This window comes from Somniosus microcephalus, chromosome 5 (genome assembly GCF_052327205.1).
Source record: "Somniosus microcephalus isolate GS21.2 chromosome 5, FLI_Smic_1.0, whole genome shotgun sequence".
Taxonomy (NCBI): Eukaryota; Metazoa; Chordata; class Chondrichthyes; order Squaliformes; family Somniosidae; genus Somniosus; species Somniosus microcephalus.
Window position 1 is genome coordinate 139,591 of NC_140991.1, and position 27,387 is coordinate 166,977.

The 27,387-nt window shown below is 59.5% G+C and overlaps 1 protein-coding gene across 2 annotated transcripts; it reads right to left on the minus strand.

Moving 5' to 3' along the window:
- Positions 1 to 4,596: 4,596 nt before the first annotated feature.
- Positions 4,597 to 27,101, minus strand: LOC147116790 (protein scribble homolog). 2 transcript variants are annotated; one of them, XM_085987221.1, is made up of 7 exons: positions 26,906 to 27,101; positions 24,091 to 24,262; positions 21,908 to 21,997; positions 21,378 to 21,557; positions 17,538 to 17,699; positions 5,729 to 5,868; positions 4,597 to 4,694 (listed from the first exon to the last, which is right to left on the minus strand). In XM_085987221.1, exons 1-7 carry the CDS (start codon positions 26,919 to 26,921, stop codon positions 4,612 to 4,614), a joined length of 843 nt encoding a protein of 280 aa, XP_085843347.1. In that variant the 5' UTR covers positions 26,922 to 27,101; the 3' UTR covers positions 4,597 to 4,611. The 2 variants fall into 2 exon arrangements, with proteins under 2 accessions (XP_085843347.1, XP_085843348.1); XM_085987222.1 differs by lacking the exon at positions 17,538 to 17,699 and having other exon boundaries at positions 26,906 to 27,100.
- Positions 27,102 to 27,387: the final 286 nt, after the last annotated feature.

The window sequence follows — 27,387 nt, forward strand, 5'->3', positions numbered from 1 at the left end:
GGGGAGAGAGAGCGGGGGACGGGGGAGAGAGAGCGGGGGACGGGGGAGAGAGAGCGGGGGACGGGGGAGAGAGAGCGGGGGACGGGGGAGAGAGAGCGGGGGACGGGGGAGAGAGAGCGGGGGGACGGGGGAGAGAGAGCGGGGGACGGGGGAGAGAGAGCGGGGGACGGGGGAGAGAGAGCGGGGGACGGGGGAGAGAGAGCGGGGGACGGGGGGAGAGAGAGCGGGGGACGGGGGGGAGAGAGCGGGGGACGGGGGGAGAGAGCGGGGGACGGGGGGGGAGAGCGGGGGACGGGGGGGAAGAGAGCGGGGGACGGGGGGAGAGAGCGGGGGACGGGGGGAGAGAGCGGGGGACGGGGGGAGAGAGCGGGGGACGGGGGGAGAGAGAGCGGGGGACGGGGGGAGAGAGCGGGGGACGGGGGGAGAGAGCGGGGGACGGGGGGAGAGAGCGGGGGACGGGGGAGAGAGCGGGGGACGGGGGGAGAGAGCGGGGGACGGGGGGAGAGAGCGGGGGACGGGGGGAGAGAGCGGGGGACGGGGGAGAGAGCGGGGGACGGGGGAGAGAGCGGGGGACGGGGGAGAGAGAGCGGGGACGGGGGAGAGAGCGGGGGACGGGGGAGAGAGAGCGGGGGACGGGGGGAGAGAGCGGGGGACGGGGGGGAGAGAGCGGGGGACGGGGGGGAGAGAGCGGGGGACGGGGGGAGAGAGCGGGGGACGGGGGGAGAGAGCGGGGGACGGGGGGAGAGAGCGGGGGACGGGGGGAGAGAGCGGGGGACGGGGGGAGAGAGCGGGGGACGGGGGGAGAGAGCGGGGGACGGGGGGAGAGAGCGGGGGACGGGGGGAGAGAGAGCGGGGGACGGGGGGAGAGAGCGGGGGACGGGGGGAGAGAGCGGGGGACGGGGGGAGAGAGCGGGGGACGGGGGGAGAGAGCGGGGGACGGGGGGAGAGAGCGGGGGACGGGGGGAGAGAGAGCGGGGGACGGGGGGAGAGAGAGCGGGGGACGGGGGGAGAGAGAGCGGGGGACGGGGGAGAGAGAGCGGGGGACGGGGGGAGAGAGCGGGGGACGGGGGGAGAGAGCGGGGGACGGGGGGAGAGAGCGGGGGACGGGGGAGAGAGCGGGGGACGGGGGGAGAGAGCGGGGGACGGGGGAGAGAGCGGGGGACGGGGGGAGAGAGCGGGGGACGGGGGGAGAGAGCGGGGGACGGGGGAGAGAGCGGGGGACGGGGGAGAGAGAGCGGGGGACGGGGGAGAGAGAGCGGGGGACGGGGGAGAGAGAGCGGGGGACGGGGGAGAGAGAGCGGGGGACGGGGGAGAGAGAGCGGGGGACGGGGGAGAGAGAGCGGGGGACGGGGGAGAGAGAGCGGGGGACGGGGGAGAGAGAGCGGGGGACGGGGGAGAGAGAGCGGGGGACGGGGGAGAGAGAGCGGGGGGGGACGGGGGAGAGAGAGCGGGGGACGGGGGAGAGAGAGCGGGGGACGGGGGAGAGAGAGCGGGGGACGGGGGAGAGAGAGCGGGGGACGGGGGAGAGAGAGCGGGGGACGGGGGAGAGAGAGCGGGGGACGGGGGAGAGAGAGCGGGGGGACGGGGGAGAGAGAGCGGGGGACGGGGAGAGAGAGCGGGGGACGGGGGAGAGAGAGCGGGGGACGGGGGAGAGAGAGCGGGGGACGGGGGAGAGAGCGGGGGACGGGGGAGAGAGAGCGGGGGACGGGGGAGAGAGCGGGGGACGGGGGAGAGAGCGGGGGACGGGGGAGAGAGCGGGGGACGGGGGAGAGAGCGGGGGACGGGGGGAGAGAGCGGGGGACGGGGGAGAGAGCGGGGGACGGGGGGGAGAGAGCGGGGGACGGGGGGGGGGACGAGAGCGGGGGACGGGGGGGGGGGGGGAGAGCGGGGGACGGGGGGAGAGAGCGGGGGACGGGGGGAGAGAGCGGGGGACGGGGGGAGAGAGCGGGGGACGGGGGGAGAGAGCGGGGGACGGGGGAGAGAGCGGGGGACGGGGGGAGAGAGAGCGGGGGACGGGGGAGAGAGAGCGGGGGAGAGAGAGCGGGGGACGGGGGGAGAGAGCGGGGGACGGGGAGAGAGAGCGGGGGACGGGGGAGAGAGAGCGGGGGACGGGGAGAGAGAGCGGGGGACGGGGGAGAGAGAGCGGGGGACGGGGGAGAGAGAGCGGGGGACGGGGGGAGAGAGAGCGGGGGACGGGGGAGAGAGAGCGGGGGACGGGGGGAGAGAGAGCGGGGGACGGGGGGAGAGAGAGCGGGGGACGGGGGAGAGAGCGGGGGACGGGGGAGAGAGCGGGGGACGGGGGAGAGAGAGCGGGGGACGGGGGAGAGAGAGCGGGGGACGGGGGAGAGAGAGCGGGGGACGGGGGAGAGAGAGCGGGGGACGGGGGGGAGAGAGCGGGGGACGGGGGGAGAGAGCGGGGGACGGGGGGGAGAGAGCGGGGGACGGGGGGGAGAGAGCGGGGGACGGGGGGGAGAGAGCGGGGGACGGGGGGGAGAGAGCGGGGGACGGGGGGGAGAGAGCGGGGGACGGGGGGAGAGAGAGCGGGGGACGGGGGGAGAGAGAGCGGGGGACGGGGAGAGAGAGCGGGGGACGGGGGAGAGAGAGCGGGGGACGGGGAGAGAGAGCGGGGGACGGGGGAGAGAGAGCGGGGGACGGGGGAGAGAGAGCGGGGGACGGGGGAGAGAGAGCGGGGGACGGGGGGAGAGAGCGGGGGACGGGGGAGAGAGCGGGGGACGGGGGAGAGAGAGCGGGGGACGGGGGAGAGAGAGCGGGGGACGGGGGAGAGAGAGCGGGGGACGGGGGAGAGAGAGCGGGGGACGGGGGGAGAGAGCGGGGGACGGGGGAGAGAGCGGGGGACGGGGGGGAGAGAGCGGGGGACGGGGGGGAGAGAGCGGGGGACGGGGGGAGAGAGCGGGGGACGGGGGGGAGAGAGCGGGGGACGGGGGGGAGAGAGCGGGGGACGGGGGGGAGAGAGCGGGGGACGGGGGGAGAGAGCGGGGGACGGGGGGAGAGAGCGGGGGACGGGGGGGGAGAGCGGGGGACGGGGGGGGAGAGAGCGGGGGACGGGGGGGGGAGAGCGGGGGACGGGGGGAGAGAGCGGGGGACGGGGGGAGAGAGCGGGGGACGGGGGGGAGAGAGCGGGGGACGGGGGGAGAGAGCGGGGGACGGGGGGAGAGAGCGGGGGACGGGGGGAGAGAGCGGGGGACGGGGGGAGAGAGCGGGGGACGGGGGGAGAGAGAGCGGGGGACGGGGGGAGAGAGAGCGGGGGACGGGGGGAGAGAGAGCGGGGGACGGGGGGAGAGAGAGCGGGGGACGGGGGGAGAGAGAGCGGGGGACGGGGGAGAGAGAGCGGGGGACGGGGGAGAGAGAGCGGGGGACGGGGGAGAGAGAGCGGGGGACGGGGGAGAGAGAGCGGGGGACGGGGGGAGGAGAGAGCGGGGGACGGGGGAGAGAGAGCGGGGGACGGGGGAGAGAGAGCGGGGGACGGGGGAGAGAGCGCGGGGGACGGGGGAGAGAGAGCGGGGGACGGGGGAGAGAGAGCGGGGGACGGGGGAGAGAGAGCGGGGGACGGGGGAGAGAGAGCGGGGGACGGGGGAGAGAGAGCGGGGGACGGGGGAGAGAGCGCGGGGGACGGGGAGAGAGAGCGCGGGGGACGGGGGAGAGAGCGCGGGGGACGGGGGAGAGAGAGAGCGGGGGACGGGGAGAGAGAGAGCGGGGGACGGGGGGAGAGAGAGCGGGGGACGGGGGGAGAGAGAGCGGGGGACGGGGGGAGAGAGAGCGGGGGACGGGGGGAGAGAGAGCGGGGGACGGGGGGGAGAGAGAGCGGGGGACGGGGGGAGAGAGAGCGGGGGACGGGGAGAGAGAGAGCGGGGGACGGGGAGAGAGAGCGGGGGACGGGGAGAGAGAGCGGGGGACGGGGGAGAGAGAGCGGGGGACGGGGGAGAGAGAGCGGGGGACGGGGGAGAGAGAGCGGGGGACGGGGGAGAGAGCGCGGGGGACGGGGGAGAGAGCGCGGGGGACGGGGGAGAGAGCGCGGGGGACGGGGGAGAGAGCGGGGGACGGGGGAGAGAGCGGGGGACGGGGGGAGAGAGCGGGGGACGGGGGGAGAGAGCGGGGGACGGGGGGAGAGAGCGGGGGACGGGGGGAGAGAGCGGGGGACGGGGGGAGAGAGCGGGGGACGGGGGGAGAGAGCGGGGGACGGGGGGAGAGAGCGGGGGACGGGGGGAGAGAGCGGGGGACGGGGGGAGAGAGCGGGGGACGGGGGGAGAGAGCGGGGGACGGGGGGAGAGAGCGGGGGACGGGGGAGAGAGCGGGGGACGGGGGGAAGAGAGCGGGGGACGGGGGGGAGAGAGCGGGGGACGGGGGGGAGAGAGCGGGGGACGGGGGGAGAGAGCGGGGGACGGGGGGAGAGCGGGGGACGGGGGGAGAGCGGGGGACGGGGGGAGAGCGGGGGACGGGGGGAGAGCGCGGGACGGGGAGAGAGAGAGCGGGGGACGGGGGGAGGGAGCCGTGGACCGGGGTCAGGGGCGTAGAGAGGGAACTGGGTACAGGACGAGAGAGCTTGGAAGCTTTACTTTATCATAAACAGTTTATATGAACTATTGAGTGGAACTATTGAATTGCGTTGAATTGGATGAAAACCAAGTGTTCACTCACCAGTCTCCCAGGGGAGGTGACGCTGCGAGGGCTGTGATCTGTAACACAAACAGTTCAAGAGTCAGTGGGGATTCCATTGCTGACCACGGGTACTGGGACCCGGCGGGGATTCCATTACTGACCATGAGTACTGGGACCCTGCGGGGATTGTTACTGACCACAGGTACTGGGACCCGGCGGGGATTCCATTACTGACCACAGGTACTGGGACCCTGCGGGGATTCCGTTACTGACCACGGGTACTGGGACCCTGCGGGGATTCCATTGCTGACCACGGGTACTGGGACCCTGCAGGAATTCCATTACTGACCACGGGTACTGGGACCCTGCGGGGATACCATTACTGACCACAAGTAGCTGACCGGGGAGAGGGATGTGTCACTGTGAAGCTGGGCTCCACATACCGTCCAGCGGTGGGGGGGGAGGGGGAGACTCGGCGGTGGGGGTGAGTCGCGCTGCGAGGGAGGGGACTCTACGTACCGTCCAGCGGTGTGGGGGGAGGGGGTTGCGGCGGTGGGGGTGAGTTGCGCTGCGAGGGAGGGGACTCTACGTACCGTCCAGCGGTGGAGGGGGTTGCGGCGGTGGGGGTGAGTCGCGCTGCGAGGGAGGGGACTCTACGTACCGTCCAGCGGTGGGGGGGGAGGGGGTTGCGGCGGTGGGGGTGAGTCGCGCTGCGAGGGAGGGTACTCTATGTACCGTCCAGCGGTGGGGGGGAGGGGGTTGCGGCGGTGGGGGTGAGTCGCGCTGCGAGGGAGGGGACTCTATGTACCGTTCAGCGGTGGGGGGGGAGGGGGAGACGCGGCGGTGGGGGTGAGTCGCGCTGCGAGGGAGGGGGCTCTACGTACCGTTCAGCGGTGGGGGGGGAGGGGGAGACGCGGCGGTGGGGGTGAGTCGCGCTGCGAGGGAGGGGGCTCTACGTACCGTCCAGCGGTGGGGGGGAGGGGGAGACGCGGCGGTGGGGGTGAGTCGCGCTGCGAGGGAGGGGACTCTACGTACCGTCCAGCGGTGGGGGGGGAGGGGGAGACGCGACGGTGGGGGTGAGTCGCGCTGCGAGGGAGGGGACTCTACGTACCGTCCAGCGGTGGGGGGGAGGGGGTTGCGGCCGGCGATGGCGACTCCGAGAGCTGGTCCAAGGGGCTACGTTTCTTTGGCTCCTTCGATTTGGCGATCACCATTTGTGCTTTTAGCGCATCCTGTTCAAGAGACTTCATCCTGAGGGAGAGAGGTGGGAATGTTAGCGCTACCAGGAGGGGAGGGTCCGCAGTGGGAGAGGGGTCCAAGGCTTGCAGGAGCTCGCTGCCAATCCGCCGTCAATTCATCCATTCCGAGGGTCGCTCTCACTGGCTCTGGACACCCGCGTCCAGGTGCCCTGTTCAACCTGCTCCTATTCCCCTCGCCCGCACCGGCAGGCCCCTCGCCCGGCCCCTCGCCCCCACCGGCAGGCCCCTCGCCCGCACCGGCAGGCCCCTCGCCCGCACCGGCAGGCCCCTCGCCCGCACCGGCAGGCCCCTCGCCCCCACCGGCAGGCCCCTCGCCCGGCCCCTCGCCCCCACCGGCAGGCCCCTCGCCCGCACCGGCAGGCCCCTCGCCCGCACCGGCAGGCCCCTCGCCCGGCCCCTCGCCCCCACCGGCAGGCCCCTCGCCCGCACCGGCAGGCCCCTCGCCCGCACCGGCAGGCTCTCTATCATCCACTACCTCAACACGTAAACTGGAGAAAGGGGCATCTCAGAACCAGCCCAGTGCAGAGAATGGAATCCAGTCTGAAACAGCTCAAATTTTTTGAAGAATTTCTGTGCTCATCTCTGCAAGGAACGTTAGTGCTGAAGGATTGTGGTTTAGGATAGAGCACTCCCAGCACCAGTTAGATACAGAGACGCTCTAACCCTGTGCCTCAGGTCCAGACTCTGTCATTTACCTATCCCGCACCACACACCCTGCCCCCTGCCATCACAGACAGAGAGATTGCAATTAGAGCTCCACACCCACTGGACCCCACCATGTATAACACGGGACTCTTGCAGTGGAGCAGAGAGAGGAGGCCGTCACCCCGTCGGTCTGGGCTGGATCTGATTGCAGAGGTGGAAGGACTGTGTGTAAGGTAGAGTGCAGCACTCTCTGTCCACATGTCAGATCCCACTCCTTCACTGGGACAGCAGTCTTGTCCCATCCCGTCCCGTCTCACCCCACCCCTATCTGAACCACTACATGCAGGCCCACCTCATGCAGCGTCATATCTAACAGCCCATAATCCCACCATCACATTCAAGGGGGATGCCCCTGTAAGGAGTCACCGAGTCTGCTAACTGTCTACTTCACAGTCCAGCCTGTGGACCTGACACTGCCCGTCACCGACATTACAACAGGATGGCTTTGTCGACTAGTCTGTCCCGCAGCAGGATTGAACACAGGAGGGCTGCACCCAAACCACATGTGGGACCACAGCGTAGGAACTCTCTCCGCTAATTCATTCACACTCTACCCCACACACACTAACCACAGGGGAGGGGGAGGTGGAGGTGCGGGCCCAGCCTGGCTCCACACTGCTGCGCGTTTTATACCTCATATACCACCGCCTAACAGAGGTCTACGGTGCTGAAGGAGGACTTTCGGCCCATCGTGTCTGTACCGGCTCTTTGCTCAAGCGATACACGAGTAATGCCAGCCCTGCTCTCCACCCACTGGCCTGCACCTTCCTCCCTCTGCTTCCAGTGATTATCCTGTATTTCCTTTGATACAAGACATGGCAAGGTAGTAAACAATGAAGCGGATAGTAACAAGACTTCAGGAGGACACAGACAGACTGGTGAAATGGGCAGACACGTGGTGGATGGAAGTTAACATACAGAAGTTAACATACAGCGCCAGAGTCCCGGGTTCGAATCCGGCCTCGGGCGACTGTCTGTGTGGAGTTTGCACATTCTCCCTGTGTTTGCGTGGGTTTTCTCCGGGTGCTCCGGTTTCCTCCCACAGTCCAAAGATGTGCGGGGTTAGGTTGATTGGCCATGATAAAAATTGACCCTTAGTGTTAGGGGGATTAAATACACGGGGATAGGGTGGGATATGTGTTGGTGTAGGGGTTACGGGGATCGGGTGGGATATGTGTCGGTGCAGGCTCGATGGGCCGAAATGGCCTCTATCTGCACTGTGAGATTTCTGTGATTTCTGTGAAGTGTGAAGTGAGACATTTTGGCAGGAAGAATGAGGAGAGGCAACATAAACTAAAGGGTTCAATTTTAAAGGGGCTGCAGCAACAGAGAGGCCTCGGGGGGTATGTACACAAATCTCTGAAGGTGGCAGGACAAGTTGAGAAGGCTGTTAAAAAGCACACGGGATCCTTGGCTTTATCAATAGAGGCATAGAGGACAAAAAAAAACACTGGTGAGGCCCCAGCTGGAGTATTGTGTCCATTTCTGGCCACCACACTTTAGGAAGGATGTCCAGGCCTAGGTGAGGGTGCAGAGGAGATTTACTAGAATGGTTCCAGGGATGAGGGACTTCAGTCACGTGGATAGACTGGAGAAGCTGGGATTGTTCTCCTTAGAGCAGAGAAGGTTAAGGGGAGATTTAATAGAGATGTTCAAAATCATGAAGGGTTTTGATGGAGTAAATAAGGAGAATCTGTTTCCAGTGGCAGGAGGGTCGGTAACCAGAGGACACAGATTCAAGGTGATTGGCAAAAGAACCAGAGGGGAGATGAGGAAACATATTTTATGCAGCGAGTTGTGATCTGGAACGCGCTGCCTGAAAGGGCGGTGGAAGCAGATTCAATAATAACTTTCAAAAGGGAATTGGAGAAATACTTGAAGGGGAAACATTGCAGGGCTCTGGGACAGAGCAGGGGGAGTGGGACTAGTTGGAGAGCTCTTTCATGGAGCCTGTACAGGCACAATGGGCCGAATGGCCTCATACTGTGCTTTCTCAACATATAAAACGTAAAAGGATAGTTAAAGGAATGGCAGGGCCGATTAGGGACAAACAAGGAAATCTTGTGGAGGCAGAGGACATGGCTGAGGTACTGAATGAATACTTGGCATTTGTCTTCACAAAAGAAGAGGATGAAGTTAGTGTTGCAGTAGAGGAGGGAGTAGAGATATTGGATAGGATAATAATAGATAGAAAGAAGGTGCTTAATAGGTTGGCATCACTCAAAGTTAAGATCATAAAAAGTAGGAGCAGGAGTCGGCCATTCAGCCTCTTGAACCTGCTCCGCCATTCAGTCAGATCATGGCTGATCTTCCACCTCAACTCCACTTTCCTGCACTATCCCCGTATCCCAGGATTCCCTTAATATCCAAAAATCTATCGATCTTTGTCTTGAATATGCTCAATGACTGAGCCTCCACAGCCCTCTGGGGTAGAGAATTCCAAAGATTCACCGCCCTCTGAGTGAAGAAATTTCTCCTCATCTCAGTCCTAAATGGCCGACCCTCTATTCTGAGACTGTGACCCCTGGTTCTAGACGCCCCAGTCAGGGGAAACATCCTCTGACCCGTTTATTCCTACTCTCTGTTTTCTGCCCATTAACCAATCCTCAATCCACGTCAGTATATTACTCCCAATCCCATGAGCCCTAATTTTGTTTAATAACTTCTTGTGTGGCACATTATCGAAAGCCTTCGGAAAATCCAAATACACCAGATCCACTGGATCCCCCTTATCTATTCTGCTAGTTACAACCTCAAAAAACTCTAACAGATTTGTCAAACACAATTTCCCTTTCATAAATCCGTGTTGACTCGGCCCAATCCTATTATTTTCTAATTGCCCTGTTACCACATCCATAAAAATAGATTCTAGCATTTTCCCTACGGGATAGTCAGAGTGTGAAAGGCTTAGAGGGTGCAGAATTCTTAAAGTGCATCCAGGAGAGCTTTTTGAGCCAACATGTAGAAAGTCCTACAAGAGAGGGGGCGGTACTGGACCTAATTCTGGGGAATGTAGCCGGGCAAGTGGTGGAAGTGTCAGTAGGAGAGCATTTTGGCGACAGTGACCATGATTCGGTGAGATTTAAGGTGGTCATGGAAAAAGACAAAGACGGCCCGGAAATAAGGGTTCTAAATTGGGGGAAGGCCGATTTTAATATGATAAGGCAGGATCTGGCCAAAGTGGACTGGGAGCAGCTACTTATAGGAAAATCCACATCAAAACAGTGGGAGACTTTCAGAAGGGAAATAGAGAGAGTACAGCGCCAACATGTTCCTGTAAAGGTCAAGGGTGGGACCAACAAGCAAAGGGAACCTTGGATGACGAGGGAGATACAAAAATGCATTAGAAATAAAAGGGGGGCTTTTGGCAGTTACAAAAGACTAAAGACGGAAGAAGCCCTAGAGGAGTATAAAGAGTGCAGGGGCATACTTAAAAAAGAAATTAGGAGGGTGAGGAGGGGCCATGAAATAACACTGGCGAGCAAAATAAAGGAAAATCCTAAGATGTTTTATAAGTATATTAAGGGCAAGAGGATAACCAGGGAAAGGGTAGGGCCCATTAGGGACCAAAGTGGCAATCTGTGCGTAGAGCCAGATGATGTAGGCGGGGTTTTAAATGAATTTTTTGCATCTGTGTTCACTATGGAGAAAGACGATGCAGACATAGAAATCGGGCAAGGGGACTGTGACATACTTGAACATATTAGCATCGAGAGGGAGGAGGTGCTAGCGGTTTTAGCAGGCCAAAAAGTGGATAAATCCCCAGGCCCGGACGAGATGTATCCCAGGCTGCTGTGGGAGGCAAAGGAGGAGATTGCAGGGGCTCTGACACAAATTTTCAGAACCTCTCTGGCCACAGGGGATGTACCAGAGGACTGGAGAACAGCTAATGTAGTACCATTATACAAGAAGGGTAGCAGGGATAAACCAGGGAATTACAGGCCAGTGAGCCTAACATCTGTGGTAGGGAAATTATTGGAAAAAATTCTGAGGGACAAAATTAGTCTCCACTTGGAGAGGCAAGGATTAATCGGGGATAGTCAGCATGGCTTTGTCAAGGGTAAATCATGTCTGACAAATCTGATTGAATTTTTCGAGGGGGTGACTAGGGAGGTGGATGAGGGAAATGCTGTGGATGTGGTTTACATGGACTTCAGTAAAGCTTTTGACAAAGTCCCGCATAGGAGACTGGTCAAGAAGGTAAGAGCCCATGGGATCCAGGGTGCCTTGGCGCGTTGGATCCTAAACTGGCTGAGTGGCAGGAGGCAGAGGGTGATGGTCGAAGGTTGCTTTTGTGACTGGAAGCCTGTGTCCAGTGGGGTACCTCAGGGATCGGTGCTGGGTCCCTTGTTGTTTGTGATCTACATAAATGATTTGGATGAGAATGTAAAAGGGATGATCAGTAAGTTTGCAGATGACACGAAAATTGGTGGGGTGGTAAATTGCAAGGAGGAAAGCCTCAGGCTACAGGACGATAGAGACAGGTTGGTCAGTTGGGCGCAAAAGTGGCAAATGGAATTTAACCCTGAAAAGTGCGAGGTGATGCATTTTGGACGGACAAATAAGGCAAGGGAATACACAATGAGTGGTAGGACCCTAGGAAGTACAGAGGGACCTTGGTGTACATGTACATAGATCTCTGAAGGCAGCGGAACAGGTAGATAAGGTGGTTAAAAAGGCATATGGGATATTTGCCTTCATTAGCCGAGGCATAGAATATAAGAGCAGGGAGGTTATGATGGAGCTGTACAAAACGCTGGTGAGGCCACAGCTGGAGTACTGTGTGCAGTTCTGGTCGCCTCACTATAGGAAGGATGTGATTGCTTTGGAGAGGGTGCAGAGAAGATTCACCAGGATGTTACCTGGGATGGAGCGCCTCAGCTATGAAGAAAGACTAAACAGGCTGGGGTTGTTTTCCTTGGAGCAAAGAAGGCTGAGGGGGGACCTGATTGAGGTGTACAAAATGATGAGGGGCATAGATAGGGTAGACAAAGAGGAACTTTTCCCCTTAGTAGGGGGGTCAATAACAAGGGGGCATAGATTCAGGGTAAGGGGCAGGAGATTTAGAGGGGATTTGAGGAGGAACTTTTTCACCCAGAGGGTGGTTGGAATGTGGAACTCACTGCCTGAAAGGGTGGTAGAGGCAGGAACCCTCACAACATTCAAGAAACATTTGGATGAGCACTTGAAATGCCATTGCATACAGGGCTATGGACCAAATGCTGGAAAATGGGATTAGACTGGACAGGGATGGATGGGCAGCGCAGACACGATGGGCCGAAGGGCCTCTTTCTGTGCTGTAAAACTCTATGGCCTAGAAATTGGGTTTTGGCTTAGCCAGGGCTTTAGCGCCGGAAATTAGTGCCGGCGCTAAGTCCCCTGCGTGCGCCAAAAATTCAGTGGCGCCGCGCCCAAACGGCTGCCGGCGCTACTGAAGGGTCTTAGCGCCTGGAAAAGGGCGCTAACTGCCGTTTCGTCCCGCAATTCCGGCGCTGCGGCATCCGATGCGGTGCGGCAGGCTGGGGAAGTGCAGGCCTCCTCCTTCCGTTAAGGAGGAGCTGCCTGCACCCGGCCGCGGCCCGCGCAAATCTCCTCAAAAATGAGCCCGGCACCTCGGACAAGTGCCGGGCTTGCATCTGTTCCGGGGGGGCGGGGGGGGGGGGGGGAGAAGTCCGGGGAGGGAGCTGCGGGCAGGCGGCCGGCGGGAAAGCGGCCGGCCGCCGCGCCTCCTTAAAGCGCCGGCGCAGACTCCGGCAGCACTCGTTTGCCGGAGTCTTAGTTGCGGCTGCCACTGGCGAGGCGGCCGCAACTGAATTTCGGCTTGGGGCCGGGTTACCACGGCAACCGGGATGCTGCGCACACCGATGACGTCATCGGTGCCGGCGCAGCGTTACCGGTCTACCGCCGCGGAAGGGCCCCAGGCAATTTAGGAACCGGCGGCAATTGCAGCGCTAGGCCCTCTAGCGCCGCAAAATCGGTGCTAAGGGCACTGAATTTCTAGGCCTATGACTCTATGACTGATGTCAGGCTAACTGGTCTGTAGTTCCCTGTTTTCTCTCTCCCTCCTTTCTTAAATAGTGGGGTTACATTTGCCACCTTCCAATCTGCGGGAACCGTTCTAGAATCTATGGAATTTTGGAAAATGACAACCAATGCATCCACTATCTCTAAAGCCACCTCTTTCAAAACCCGAGGATGTAGGCCATCAAGTCCAGGGGATTTATCGGCTTTCAGTCCCATTAGTTTCTCCAGTACTATTTTTTTTTACTAATACTAATTTCTTTCAGTTCCTCATTCTCCCCAGACCCTTGGTTCTCCACTATTTCTGGGAAGTTTTTTGAGTCTTCTTCCGTGAAGACAGACACAAAGTATTTGTTTAATTTCTCTGCCATTTCCTTATTCCCCATTATAATTTCTCCTGTCTCAGCCTGTAAGGGACCCACATTTACTTTTGCTAATCTTTTCCTTTTTACATACCTATAGAAGCTTTTACAGTCTGTTTTTATGCCTCTTGCTAGTTTACTCTCATATTCTATTCTATTTTCCCTTTATCAATTTCTTGGTCCTCCTTTGCTGAATTCTAAAATCCTCCCAATCCTCAGGCTTACTATTCTTTTTGGCAACATTATAAACTTCTTCCTTTGATCTAATACTATCTTTAACTTCTCTTGTTAGCCACGGTTGGACCACTTTCCTTGTGGGGTTTTTGTGCCTTAAAGGAATGTATATTTGTTGTAAATTATGTATCAATTCTTTAAATGCTAGCCATTGCTTCTCTACTGTCATACCTTTTAATGTAGTTTCCCAATCTACCTTAGCCAACTCGCCCCTCATACCTACGTAGTTTGCTTTGTTTAGATTTAAGACCCCAGTTTCGGATTGAACTAAATCACTTTCAAACTCAATATAATATCAATCATATTATGGTCACTCTTCCCTAAAAGGCCCCTTTACTACAAGGTTATTAATTAACCCTTTCTCATTGCACAATACTAGATCTAAAATAGCCTGTTCCCAGTTGGTTCCTCAACATACTGATCTAGAAAACTATCTTGCATACATTCCATGAATTTGTCCTCCACACTATTACTGCGAATTTGTTTTGCCCAGTCTATATGTAGATTAAAGTCCCCCATGATTACTGTATTACCCTTGTTACATGCGCCTCTAATTTCCTGATTTATACTCTGCCCTACATTACAACTACTGTTTGGGGGCCTATAAACAACGCCCACCAATGTTTTTTGCCCTTTGCTGTTTCTTAGCTCCACCCAAACTGATTCTACTTCTTGATTTTCAGAGCTAAGATCCTTTCTCTCCACTGTGTTTACCCCATCCTTTATTATCAGGGCTACCCCTCCTCCTTTTCCATTTTGCCTATCTCTTCTAAAAGTTAAGTATCCTGGAATATTTAGTTCCCAACCTTGGCCACTTTGCAACCACGTCGCCGTAATGGCTATTAGATCAAACGTTTAATTTCTATCTGCGCTATTAATTCATCTATTTTGTTGTGAATGCTTCACACATTCAGGTATAGTGCCTTTAGCTTTGACTTATTTCTATTTTTCCCTGATGTCACCTCAGTCACTGATGCCCTATGACCTTTGTTACTCTCTCTGTCCCTTCCTGACCCACTCTGCTTATTTTTACACAAAACTCTACTCTGCTCTCGAGCCTTGACATTTCTCTCGCTGCTTTTAAATTTACTCTTTCCTGAATCCTCCCACCCTCATTAGTTTAAAGCCCTGTCTACTGCCCTAGTTATTCGGTTCGCCAGGACACTGGTCCCAGCCCAGTTTAAGTGGAGCCCATCCCAACGGAACAGCTCCCTCTTTCCCCAGTACTGGTGCCAGTTCCCCATGAACTGAAATCCCTTCCTCCTACACCACTCTTTGAGCCACGCATTTAAACCTCTAATCGGTTTGTCCCTATGACAATTTGCGTGTGGCTCAGGTAATAATCCAGAGATTATTACCTGGTTCTGCTTTTTCATTTGGATCCGAGCTCATCAAACTCCCTCAGCAGAATCTCATTCCTAGTTCTACCTATGTCATTGATTCCTACGTGGACCATGACAACTGGATCCTCCCCCCTCCCACTCCAAGTTCTCCTCCAGCCATGAGGAGATGTCTTTAACCCTGGCACCGGGCAGGCAACACAACCTTTGGAACTGTCGGTTGCGGCTGCAGAGAACAGTATCTATCCCCCTGACTATACTGTCCCCTACCACATCGACATTCCCTTTCACTCCCCCCACTTGAATGGCCCCACGCCATGGTGCCATGGTCAGCTTGCTCATCCATCCTGCAGTCTTTTCCCTCATCCATACAGGCAGCAAGAACCTCATACCTGTTGGACGAGGGCAAAGGCTGAGGCTCCTCCAGCACTGCACCTGGGGTCTCCTTACATGCCTGAGTTGCAGTCACACCCTCCTGTCCCTGACCACTAACCAGACCTGTACCACTACCTAAACTAAGGGGTGTGACTGCTTCCTGGATCAAAGTGTCCAGGTAACTCTCCCCATCCCTGATGCCCCGCAATGTCTGCACCTCAGACTCCAGCTCAAAAACGCTGAGCTCAAGATGCAGGCAGTTACTGCAAACGTGGTTGTCCAGGATCACAATGCTCTCCACATGCTGCAGTTGCCATCCCAATATAACCTTGATTTATTTAATTAAATTTGTATTTAGGTAACTTAGCTTACAGTGTAGTTTCTTGACGACTTACTTGATCTAGATTAAGTTAAGGGTACTGAATTAAATATCTACCTGTAACACAAAGCACTGCAAGTAGTGTCGGCAAAAAGCAACAACTCCTTCCCCTCTTCTCCGAATTTCCACTCTTTCCAAATTCCCAAATAAAACACTCTGTTCAAGTCCACTCCGTTTAAACAAGTCACCCGATCTAGATGGGATGCATCCTAGGTTGCTGAGGGAAGCTCGGGTAGAGTTAGCAGAAGCTCTAACCGCAATCTTCTAATCCTCTTTGGATATGGGAGTGGTGTCAGAGGACTGGAGGGTGTTACACCCCTGTTCAAAAAAGGGGAGAGGGATAAACCCGGCAACCACAGGACAGTCAGTCTAATGTCAGTGGTGGGAAAACCACTAGAGACCATTGGCAAGGACAAATTAATTCTCACTTGGGTTAATAAGGGACAGTCAGCACGGATTTGTTAAAGGCAAATTGTGTCTGACTCAAGTTCTTTGATGAAGTAACAGAGAGGGTTGAGATGAAGGTAGTGCAGTAGGTGCTGTATATGTGGACTTTCAGAAGGCATTTGATAAAGTACATAACAGATTTATTTGGAAAATAGCACATGGTGTAAAGGGACGGTGGGAACTTGGGTACATAATTGGCTAAGGGAGAGGAGGTGTAGAGTAGTGGTGAACGGGAGTTTTTCTGACTGGAAGGATGCAGTGGGGTCCCCCAGGGGTCGGTATTGGGACTATTGCTTCTCTTGTTATATATAAATGACCTGGACTTGGGTACAGCGAGAACAATTTCAAAGTTAGCGGATGATACAAAACTTGGCAACGTAGTAAATAGTGAACAGGATAGTAGCAGACTTCAGGAGGACAGAGAGAGACTAGTGAAATGGGCAGACACGTGGCAGATGCCATTTAATGCGGATAAGTGTGAAGTGATGCACTTTGGGAGAAACAACAGGGAGAGGTGGTATAATCTCAATGGTGCTATTTTGAGGGGTGTGCAAGGGCAGAGGGACCTGGGGGTGCAGATTCACAAATCTTGGCAGGGCAAATTGATAAGGCAGTTAAGAAAACATTAAGGGATAGTTGGCTTTGTAAATCGGGACACTGAATACAAAAACAAGGAAGTCATGCTGAACCTTTACAAATCACTGGCTAAGCATCAGCTGGAGTATTGTGTCCAATTCTGGGCACCACACTTTGGGAAGGATGTCAAGGCCCTGGAGAGGGTACATGGGAGGTGTACCAGGGATGAGGGAGAGACTGGAGAAGCTGGGATTGTTCTCCTTAGAGCAGAGAAGGTTAAGGGGAGATCTAATAGAGGTATTCAAAATTATGAGGGGTTTTGATAGAGAAAGTAGGGAGAAATTATTCCTCTGGCGAGTGGGTCGGTAACCAGAGGTCACAGATTTAAAACAATTCGGAAAAGAACCAGAGGGGAATTGAGGAGAAATTTCTTCACAGAGAGTTGTTAAGATCTGGAATGCTCCACCTGAAAGGGCGGTGGAATCATTTCCATAGGAACCTTCAAAAGGCAATTGGACATGTACTTGAAGAGGACGAATGTGCAGGGCTATGGGGAGAAAGCTGGGGGAGTGGGACTAATTGGACAGCTCCTTCAAAGAGCCGGCACAGGCAGGATGGGCCGAATGGCCTCCTTCTGTGCTGTGAGATTCTGTGGTTCATTCCACCACATCAGTTGTTTGTTGAAAGGAGGAGCAAGCAGTGGGAGCAGGATCCTAGTTCTGGCAGTGACAAAGACAATCTTCTCTCACTGTAGGATGGTCCATGGCCCTCGCCTCTCCCCATCTCTGTAACCTCCTCCAGCCCTACAACCCTCCCAGATCTCTGCGCTCCTCCAATTCTGGCTGCTTGCGTATCGCCGATTTCATTCACCACACCATTGACGGCCGTGCCTTCAGCCGCCTGGGCCCTGAGCTCTGAAATTCCCTCCCTAACCCTTTCCCCCACTCTCTCCTCCTTTAACATGCTCCTTAAAACCGACCTCTTTGACCAAGCGTTTGGTCACCTGTGCTAATTCTTTGGCTTGGTGTCAAATTTTGTCTGATTAACGCTCCTGTGAAGGCCCTTGGGTTGTTTTACTATGTTAAAGGTGCTGTATAAATGCAAGTTGTTGTTGTTATGGTCAGTCTAGCAGTGAACACTGACGTTATTGAAAACACAGGAAGTAATGAGTGAGGCTGGAATGCAGGATGCAGGATGCAGCAGGCATATGTCGGCTCCACACCTGAAGTCACTGTACGGGAGCTCCTGCCTGGCCAGCGGAAGATGTTTGAGACTGGCCCCCTGGCCCGGGCTGGCCCCTTGAGCAGCCCGTTGGCGGGACTGGTACAGACGGCGCGCACGGTCCTGTTCGTACTGTTTGAGATCATCCTCGAGGGCTTGGTGTCTGAACCGTGAGCAGAGGAGGCATCGGAGAGGAGAGGAGAAAAGCACAAAGACAAAGGAGAAATCAGAAATAAGAGAGGCAGACGGAGGGAAAGAAAAGAGGAAGAATATTCGTGACTGAAGTGAGGAAAGGACCAGGGAACCAGAGACAGCTCAACGTCCCAGCCTGCTCTCTACAAAGAAACTGCACCTATTGTACCAGGCTCGCTCCAACAATTCCAGAACGGTCGATTAATCTTACACTCCCCGAAACGCCTCAAACATGTTCCATTGCAGTAACACCTCTCACTGAATACCTCAAACACATCCCATTAGTACAGTGTGGGACCCAGACACCGACACTCACTGGGATACAGTTCCACAGACACTGACTCTCACTGGGGTACAGTTTGAGACACTGACTCTCACTGGGGTACGGGTTCCACACACACTGGCTCTCGCTGGGGTACAGTTCCACAGACACTGACTCTCACTGGGGTACAGTTTGAGACACTGGCTCTCGCTGGGGTACAGTTCCACAGACACTGACTCTCACTGGGGTACAGTTTGAGACACCGACACTCACTGGGGTACAGTTCCACAGACACTGACTCTCACTGGGGTACAGTTCCACAGACACTGACTCTCACTGGGGTACAGTTCCACAGACACTGACTCTCACTGGGGTACAGTTCCACAGACACTGACTCTCACTGGGGTACAGTTCCACAGACACTGACTCTCACTGGGGTACAGTTCCACAGACACTGACTCTCACTGGGATACAGTTCCACAGACACTGACTCTCACTGGGGTACAGTTCCACAGACACTGACTCTCACTGGGGTACAGTTCCACAGACACTGACTCTCACTGGGGTACAGTTCCACAGACACTGACTCTCACTGGGGTACAGTTCCAGTTCCACAGACAATGACTCTCACTGGGGTACAGTTTGAGACACTGGCTCTCACTGGGGTACAGTTCCACAGACACTGACTCTCACTGGGGTACAGTTCCACAGACAGTGACTCTCACTGGGGTACAGTTCCAGTTCCACAGACACTGACTCTCACTGGGGTACAGTTTGAGACACTGGCTCTCACTGGGGTACAGTTCCACAGACACTGACTCTCACTGGGGTACAGTTTGAGACACTGGCTCTCGCTGGGGTACAGTTCCACAGACACTGACTCTCACTGGGGTACAGTTTGAGACACTGGCTCTCGCTGGGGTACAGTTCCACAGACACTGACTCTCACTGGGGTACAGTTCCACAGACACTGACTCTCACTGGGTACAATTCCACAGACACTGACTCTCACTGGGGTACAGTTCCACAGACACTGACTCTCACTGGGGTACAGTTCCACAGACACGGACTCTCACTGGGGTACAGTTCCACAGACTCTCACTGGGGTACAGTTCCACAGACACTGACTCTCACTGGGGTACAGTTCCACAGACACTGACTCTCACTGGGGTACAGTTCCACAGACACTGACTCTCACTGGGGTACAGTTCCACAGACACTGACTCTCACTGGGGTACAGTTCCACAGACACTGACTCTCACTGCGGTAGTTCCACAGACACTGACTCTCACTGGGGTTCAGTTCCACAGACACTGACTCTCACTGGGGTACAGTTCCACAGACACTGACTCTCACTGGGGTACAGTTCCACAGACACTGACTCTCACTGGGGTACAGTTTGAGACACTGGCTCTCACTGGGGTACAGTTCCACAGACACTGACTCTCACTGGGGTACAGTTTGAGACACTGGCTCTCGCTGGGGTACAGTTCCACAGACACTGACTCTCACTGGGGTACAGTTTGAGACACTGACTCTCGCTGGGGTACAGTTCCACAGACACTGACTCTCACTGGGGTACAGTTTGAGACACTGACTCTCGCTGGGGTACAGTTCCACAGACACTGACTCTCACTGGGGTACAGTTCCACAGACACTGACTCTCACTGGGGTACAGTTCCACAGACACTGACTCTCACTGGGGTTCAGTTCCACAGACACTGACTCTCAATGGGGTACAGTTCCACAGATACTGACTCTCACTGGGGTACAGTTCCACAGACTCTCACTCTCACTGGGGTACAGTTCCACAGACACTGACTCTCACTGGGGTACGGGTTCCACAGACACTGACTCTCACTGGGGTACAGTTCCACAGACACTGACTCTCACTGGGGTACAGTTTGAGACACTGGCTCTCACTGGGGTACAGTTCCACAGACACTGACTCTCACTGGGGTACAGTTTGAGACACTGGCTCTCGCTGGGGTACAGTTCCACAGACACTGACTCTCACTGGGGTACAGTTTGAGACACTGACTCTCGCTGGGGTACAGTTCCACAGACACTGACTCTCACTGGGGTACAGTTTGAGACACTGACTCTCGCTGGGGTACAGTTCCACAGACACTGACTCTCACTGGGGTACAGTTCCACAGACACTGACTCTCACTGGGGTACAGTTCCACAGACACTGACTCTCACTGGGGTTCAGTTCCACAGACACTGACTCTCAATGGGGTACAGTTCCACAGATACTGACTCTCACTGGGGTACAGTTCCACAGACTCTCACTCTCACTGGGGTACAGTTCCACAGACACTGACTCTCACTGGGGTACGGGTTCCACAGACACTGACTCTCACTGGGGTACAGTTCCACAGACACTGACTCTCACTGGGGTACAGTTCCACAGACACTGACTCTCACTGGGGTACGGGTTCCACAGACACTGACTCTCACTGGGGTACAGTTCCACAGACACTGACTCTCACTGGGGTACAGTTCCACAGACTCTCACTCTCACTGGGGTACGGGTTCCATAAACACTGTTGATGCCTCAGCACGGATCCCAAGCCCAATCCTGCTTTCACCCTCGGATCCATGTCGGAGGAGGAGGTGGGGAGAGTCGAGTCATGAGATCAATTCCTCACCCTGGATTAACAGCTGATACTGCACAGGCCAGTATGCAGGCTGCCGTGTGGTCAGCACGCTGCACAAAGATTCATAGAATGGTCACAGCACAGGAGGAGGCCATTCGGCCCGTCGAGCCCGTGCTGGCTCTCTGCAAGAGCACCTCAGCTAGTCCCACTCCCCGCCCTTTCCCTGTAGCCCGTAAAAGATTTTTCCTTCAGTACTTCCCCAACTCCCTTTCGAAAGCCCCGATTGAATCTGCCTCCACCACCCTTTCAGGCAGTGCATTCCAGATCCTAACCACTCGCTGCGTAAACAAGTGTTTTCGCCTGTCTATCTATTCTGAACACCTTATAGCCAGGAATATTTAGTACCCAATTCTGCCCTTTATTAAGCCAGGTCTCGCCACAACATCATATTCCCATGTGGCTATTTGTGCCTGAGCTCACCAGCCTTATTTACCACGCTTCGTGCGTATACACACATGCCCTGTAAACCTATCTTAGACCTTCTTGTATTCTCTCTTAGTCTGACCCCACCTAATACTGTACTATCTCTTACTCTGGTGCTATCTGTCTCTCCCAATCCTTTGTTCACCTTGTTTCTCCTTTCTAATGCTATCCCCATCCCCCTGGCAAAGAGCGAGGGGAGGATGTCACAGGCTTGAGCACACAGCTGGCCGGGTAGGAATGTGCAGCCCCAGATGTTGACATGCACACTGCAATGGGGCTGTCCCGTGGGCTGAAGCCTTACCTTGCTGCCCTCCACATGGCTCGTTTCTCTGCCTCCAGCGCACGCCGTTCTGCTGGTGACATCTCCTTGTCTTGTCCCACGGGCAGGTCTGGACTCTGCACCCGCAGCCTCTCCTGGTACCGGCGCTCCGCCTTCGCAGTCCGGATGGGAGCCGCAGGTTCGGGATACACTGGGCACAACCTGCGGGAGACAAGGGCCGTCATATTATAGGAACACGAGGAGGCCATACGGCCCCTCGAGCCTGCTCCGCCATTCAAGAAGATCATGGCTAATCTTCGACCTCAACCTTTCCCGCCTGATCCCCATATCCCTGGATTCCCCAAGAGTCCAAAAATCTATCAATCTCAGCCTTGAATATACTCAACGACTGAGCATCCACAGCCCTTTCGTAGAGAATTAGATCATGGCTGATCTGTTTCTGAACTCTGTCTATCCGCCTTGGTTCCATAATCCTTGATACCATTACCCAACACACAGAATATTACTGTAACACACACAGGGCAATGAGCAGTGAGAAAACCCTTTCTTACCCAGTCATTGAATTTGGTCGTTGTTCCTCACTTGCTATTCTGTCTCCTGCTGCAGTTCTCTGCTCTCCCCGAACATCAAATCGGGAGCCCCTGTGAGACAGAAGGAACAGTCAATCAGGGCCAATGACCCGCCCGCGCGCCACCCACATTCCCGCTAAGCTCCTGCGCAGGCCGCTCACTGCCTTTTAAAAAGAAACTGCGCCTGCGCGAAAATTTGAATGGGCCGCGCAGCTACTTAAAGGGACCGCGCACCGAAAAAGATTAGAGGCAACATTGACAGCGACCGGCCCAGGGAAAAGACCCCCCGCACCCCCGGAAACAACGATCCACACACAGTATTACTGTAACCCCAGCCTCTCCCCATTACAGACCCTGTTACCCCAGGCCGCAAACCCAGTTACCCCAGGCCGCAGACCCCGTTACCCCAGCTGGCAGACCCCGTTACCCCAGGCCCCGTTACCCCAGGCCGCAGACCCCGTTACCCCAGCTGGCAGACCCCGTTACCCCAGGCCCCAGACCCCGTTACCCCAGGCCGCAGACCCCGTTACCCCAGGCCGCAGACCCCGTTACCCCAGCTGGCAGACCCCGTTACCCCAGGCCCCAGACCCCGTTACCCCAGGCCGCAGACCCCGTTACCCCAGGCCGCAGACCCCGTTACCCCAGCTGGCAGACCCCGTTACCCCAGGCCCCAGACCCCGTTACCCCAGGCCGCAGACCCCGTTACCCCAGGCCCCAGACCCCGTTACCCCAGGCCCCAGACCCCGTTACCCCAGGCCGCAGACCCCGTTACCCCAGGCCGCAGACCCCGTTACCCCAGCTGGCAGACCCCGTTACCCCAGGCCCCAGACCCCGTTACCCCAGGCCGCAGACCCCGTTACCCCAGGCCCCAGACCCCGTTACCCCAGGCCGCAGACCCCGTTACCCCAGGCCGCAGACCCCGTTACCCCAGGCCGCAGACCCCGTTACCCCAGCTGGCAGACCCCGTTACCCCAGGCCCCAGACCCCGTTACCCCAGGCCGCAGACCCCGTTACCCCAGGCCGCAGACCCCGTTACCCCAGGCCGCAGACCCCGTTACCCCAGGCCGCAGACCCCGTTACCCCAGGCCGCAGACCCCGTTACCCCAGGCCCCAGACCCCGTTACCCCAGGCCGCAGACCCCGTTACCCCAGGCCGCAGACCCCGTTACCCCAGCTGGCAGACCCCGTTACCCCAGGCCCCAGACCCCGTTACCCCAGGCCGCAGACCCCGTTACCCCAGGCCGCAGACCCCGTTACCCCAGGCCGCAGACCCCGTTACCCCAGCTGGCAGACCCCGTTACCCCAGGCCCCAGACCCCGTTACCCCAGGCCGCAGACCCCGTTACCCCAGCTGGCAGACCCCGTTACCCCAGGCCGCAGACCCCGTTACCCCAGGCCGCAGACCCCGGTACCCCAGCTGGCAGACCCCGTTACCCCAGGCCCCAGACCCCGTTACCCCAGACCCCGTTACCCCAGGCCGCAGACCCCGTTACCCCAGCTGGCAGACCCAGTTACCCCAGGCCCCGTTACCCCAGGCCCCGTTACCCCAGGCCGCAGGCCCCGTTACCCCAGGCCGCAGACCCCGTTACCCCAGGCCGCAGACCCCGTTACCCCAGGCCCCAGACCCCGTTACCCCAGGCCCCGTTACCCCAGGCCCCAGACCCCGTTACCCCAGGCCGCAGACCCCGTTACCCCAGGCCCCAGACCCCGTTACCCCAGGCCCCGTTACCCCAGGCCCCAGACCCCGTTACCCCAGGCCCCAGACCCCGTTACCCCAGGCCCCAGACCCCGTTACCCCAGGCCCCAGACCCCGTTACCCCAGGCCACTGACCCCGTTACCCCAGGCCACTGACCCCGTTACCCCAGGCCACTGACCCCGTTACCCCAGGCCACTGACCCCGTTACCCCAGGCCACTGACCCCGTTACCCCAGGCCACTGACCCCGTTACCCCAGGCCCCAGACCCCGTTACCCCAGGCCACTGACCCCGTTACCCCATGCCACTGACCCCGTTACCCCAGGCCACTGACCCCGTTACCCCAGGCCACTGACCCCGTTACCCCAGGCCACTGCTGGTTACATTTGATTGCTGGGATGGGGTGTGAAGTTGCTCCCCATCCGATATTGGGGCTTTGAGTTTGCTGGTGGTGGGAACACAGCGCACGTACCCAGAGCTCGGGGAATCCCGGCTCCTCCTGTCCACCCTCTCAATCTTGTACTCGACCCCTTCGATCACCACAGTGCCCTGACTGCTCATGTCAGAGATACGATGGTCTTCATCATCTTCTTCCTCCTCTTCATCCAGCAGCATATCCTGAGGTCGGTGCCTCATCTTCCGCTCTGGGACAGAAAAACAACTTTATAACGGGTTTCATTGGAGGACAGGTTCCCCTCTCGAGCTTTACTCACATCCCCGCCGCCCGTTGCAAACGCACTCTCAATGCCACCAATCAGTTTCATCACACTGACCACAACTGGAGCATAGCGGAGAAAAGGTTGTGGGGTGAGGGGGGAGGTCGGGGGCGAAGGAGGGGTCGGGGGGGCGAAGGAGGGGTCGGGGGGGGCGAAGGGGAGGTCGGGGGGCGAAGGGGAGGTCGGGCGGGGCGAAGGGGAGGTCGGGGGGGGCGAAGGGGAGGTCGGGTGGGGCGAAGGGGAGGTGGGGCGGGGCGAAGGGGAGGTGGGGCGGGGCGAAGGGGAGGTGGGGCGGGGCGAAGGGGAGGTGGGGCGGGGCGAAGGGGAGGTGGGGCGGGGCGAAGGGAGGTGGGGCGGGGCGAAGGGGAGGTGGGGCGGGGCGAAGGGGAGGTGGGGCGGGGCGAAGGGGAGGTGGGGCGGGGCGAAGGGGAGGTGGGGCGGGGCGAAGGGGAGGTGGGGCGGGCGAAGGGGAGGTGGGGCGGGGCGAAGGGGAGGTGGGGGGGGCGAAGGGGAGGTCGGGGGGGGCGAAGGGGGTCGGGGGGGGCGAAGGGGAGGTCGGGGGGGGCGAAGGGGAGGTCGGGGGGGCGAAGGGGAGGTCGGGGGGGGCGAAGGGGAGGTCGGGGGGGGCGAAGGGGAGGTCGGGGGGGGCGAAGGGGAGGTCGGGGGGGCGAAGGGGAGGTCGGGGGGGGCGAAGGGGAGGTCGGGGGGGGCGAAGGGGAGGTCGGGGGGGGCGAAGGGGAGGTCGGGCGGGGCGAAGGGGAGGTCGGGCGGGGCGAAGGGGAGGCGAAGGGGAGGTCGGGCGGGGCGAAGGGGAGGTCGGGCGGGGCGAAGGGGAGGTCGGGCGGGGCGAAGGGGAGGTCGGGCGGGGCGAAGGGGAGGTGGGGCGGGGCGAAGGGGAGGTGGGGGGGGCGAAGGGGAGGTCGGGCGGGGCGAAGGGGAGGTGGGGCGGGGCGAAGGGGAGGTGGGGCGGGGCGAAGGGGAGGTGGGGCGGGGCGAAGGGGAGGTGGGGCGGGGCGAAGGGGAGGTGGGGCGGGGCGAAGGGGAGGTGGGGCGGGGCGAAGGGGAGGTCGGGGGGGGGCGAAGGGGAGGTCGGGCGGGGCGAAGGGGAGGTCGGGGGGGGGGCGAAGGGAGGTCGGGCGGGGCGAAGGGGAGGTCGGGGGGGCGAAGGGGAGGTCGGGGGGGGCGAAGGGGAGGTCGGGCGGGGCGAAGGGGAGGTGGGGCGGGGCGAAGGGGAGGTGGGGCGGGGCGAAGGGGAGGTGGGGCGGGGCGAAGGGGAGGTGGGGCGGGGCGAAGGGGAGGTGGGGCGGGGCGAAGGGGAGGTGGGGCGGGGCGAAGGGGAGGTGGGGCGGGGCGAAGGGGAGGTGGGGCGGGGCGAAGGGGAGGTGGGGCGGGGCGAAGGGGAGGTGGGGCGGGGCGAAGGGGAGGTGGGGCGGGGCGAAGGGGAGGTGGGGCGGGGCGAAGGGGAGGTGGGGCGGGGCGAAGGGTAGGTGGGGCGGGGCGAAGGGTAGGTGGGGCGGGGCGAAGGGGAGGTGGGGCGGGGCGAAGGGGAGGTGGGGCGGGGCGAAGGGGAGGTGGGGCGGGGCGAAGGGGAGGTGGGGCGGGGCGAAGGGGAGGTGGGGCGGGGCGAAGGGGAGGTGGGGCGGGGCGAAGGGGAGGTGGGGCGGGGCGAAGGGGAGGTGGGGCGGGGCGAAGGGGAGGTGGGGCGGGGCGAAGGGGAGGTGGGGCGGGGCGAAGGGAGGTGGGGCGGGGCGAAGGGGAGGTGGGGCGGGGCGAAGGGGAGGTGGGGCGGGGCGAAGGGGAGGTGGGGCGGGGCGAAGGGGAGGTCGGGCGGGGCGAAGGGGAGGTCGGGCGGGGCGAAGGGGAGGTCGGGCGGGGCGAAGGGGAGGTGGGGCGGGGCGAAGGGGAGGTGGGGCGGGGCGAAGGGGAGGTCGGGCGGGCGAAGGGGAGGTCGGGCGGGGCGAAGGGGAGGTCGGGCGGGGCGAAGGGGAGGTCGGGCGGGGCGAAGGGGAGGTCGGGCGGGGCGAAGGGGAGGTCGGGCGGGGCGAAGGGGAGGTCTGGCGGGGCGAAGGGGAGGTCGGGCGGGGCGAAGGGGAGGTCGGGCGGGGCGAAGGGGAGGTCGGGCGGGGCGAAGGGGAGGTCGGGGGGGCGAAGGGGAGGTCGGGCGGGGCGAAGGGGAGGTCGGGGGGCGAAGGGGAGGTCGGGCGGGGCGAAGGGGAGGTCGGGGGGGCGAAGGGGAGGTCGGGGGGGGCGAAGGGGAGGTCGGGGGGGGCGAAGGGGAGGTCGGGGGGGCGAAGGGGAGGTCGGGGGGGCGAAGGGGAGGTCGGGGGGGGCGAAGGGGAGGTGGGGGGGGCGAAGGGGAGGTTGCGGTGCGAGTTCGGCCAATAACTCAAACGCTTCTCGCTCGGTGGACTCTCCTGGGAGTCGGAATCTCTTCTGGGAAGCAGGACTGCTGTAAACAAGGCACCAAGGGTTTGGTATGTACAGGCCGGCGGGTCTGTGCCAGGAGTCCCACATTCACTGTGCAGGGTTACCATGCATAATCCATGACCCCTCACAACACCGAGCGTATACCTTCCTCTTCCTTCATCTTCCTCAGGTCGTCCTCTGCGACCAGCGATACTCGCTTGGGTTTCTCTGCCACTTGCTGCTTCACATCGATCTCGAAGTACTTCTGCCTGTCGCGGAATGACCGCTGCTCTGGGCTGTCCAGCCCACTGGGTGATGGCACCTTGGATAGAGGACAGAATTATTCGCATCTCAGTCAGCACCTGTCCCCGGCGCGCTCACTGAACCATCAACAAAACCTGCTGCACAGCCCAGCTCGGTAGCATCGTGCAAGGTCAACAGATCTCCCTCCACCAGCAGCGCCTTGAAAGACCAGCAGCTCTCACTGACCACCAACACCGCACAAAACACGAATCCTCCTCCCATCTCCGCGGAGAGCCTTCACATCAATCTCGCACTCCTGTGTTTGGTCATTCTCACTGTGGGCAGGGATCCACCAGAGAGGTTCATACCTGCAAGGAGGCCATGAGTGTCTGTATTTACAGGGG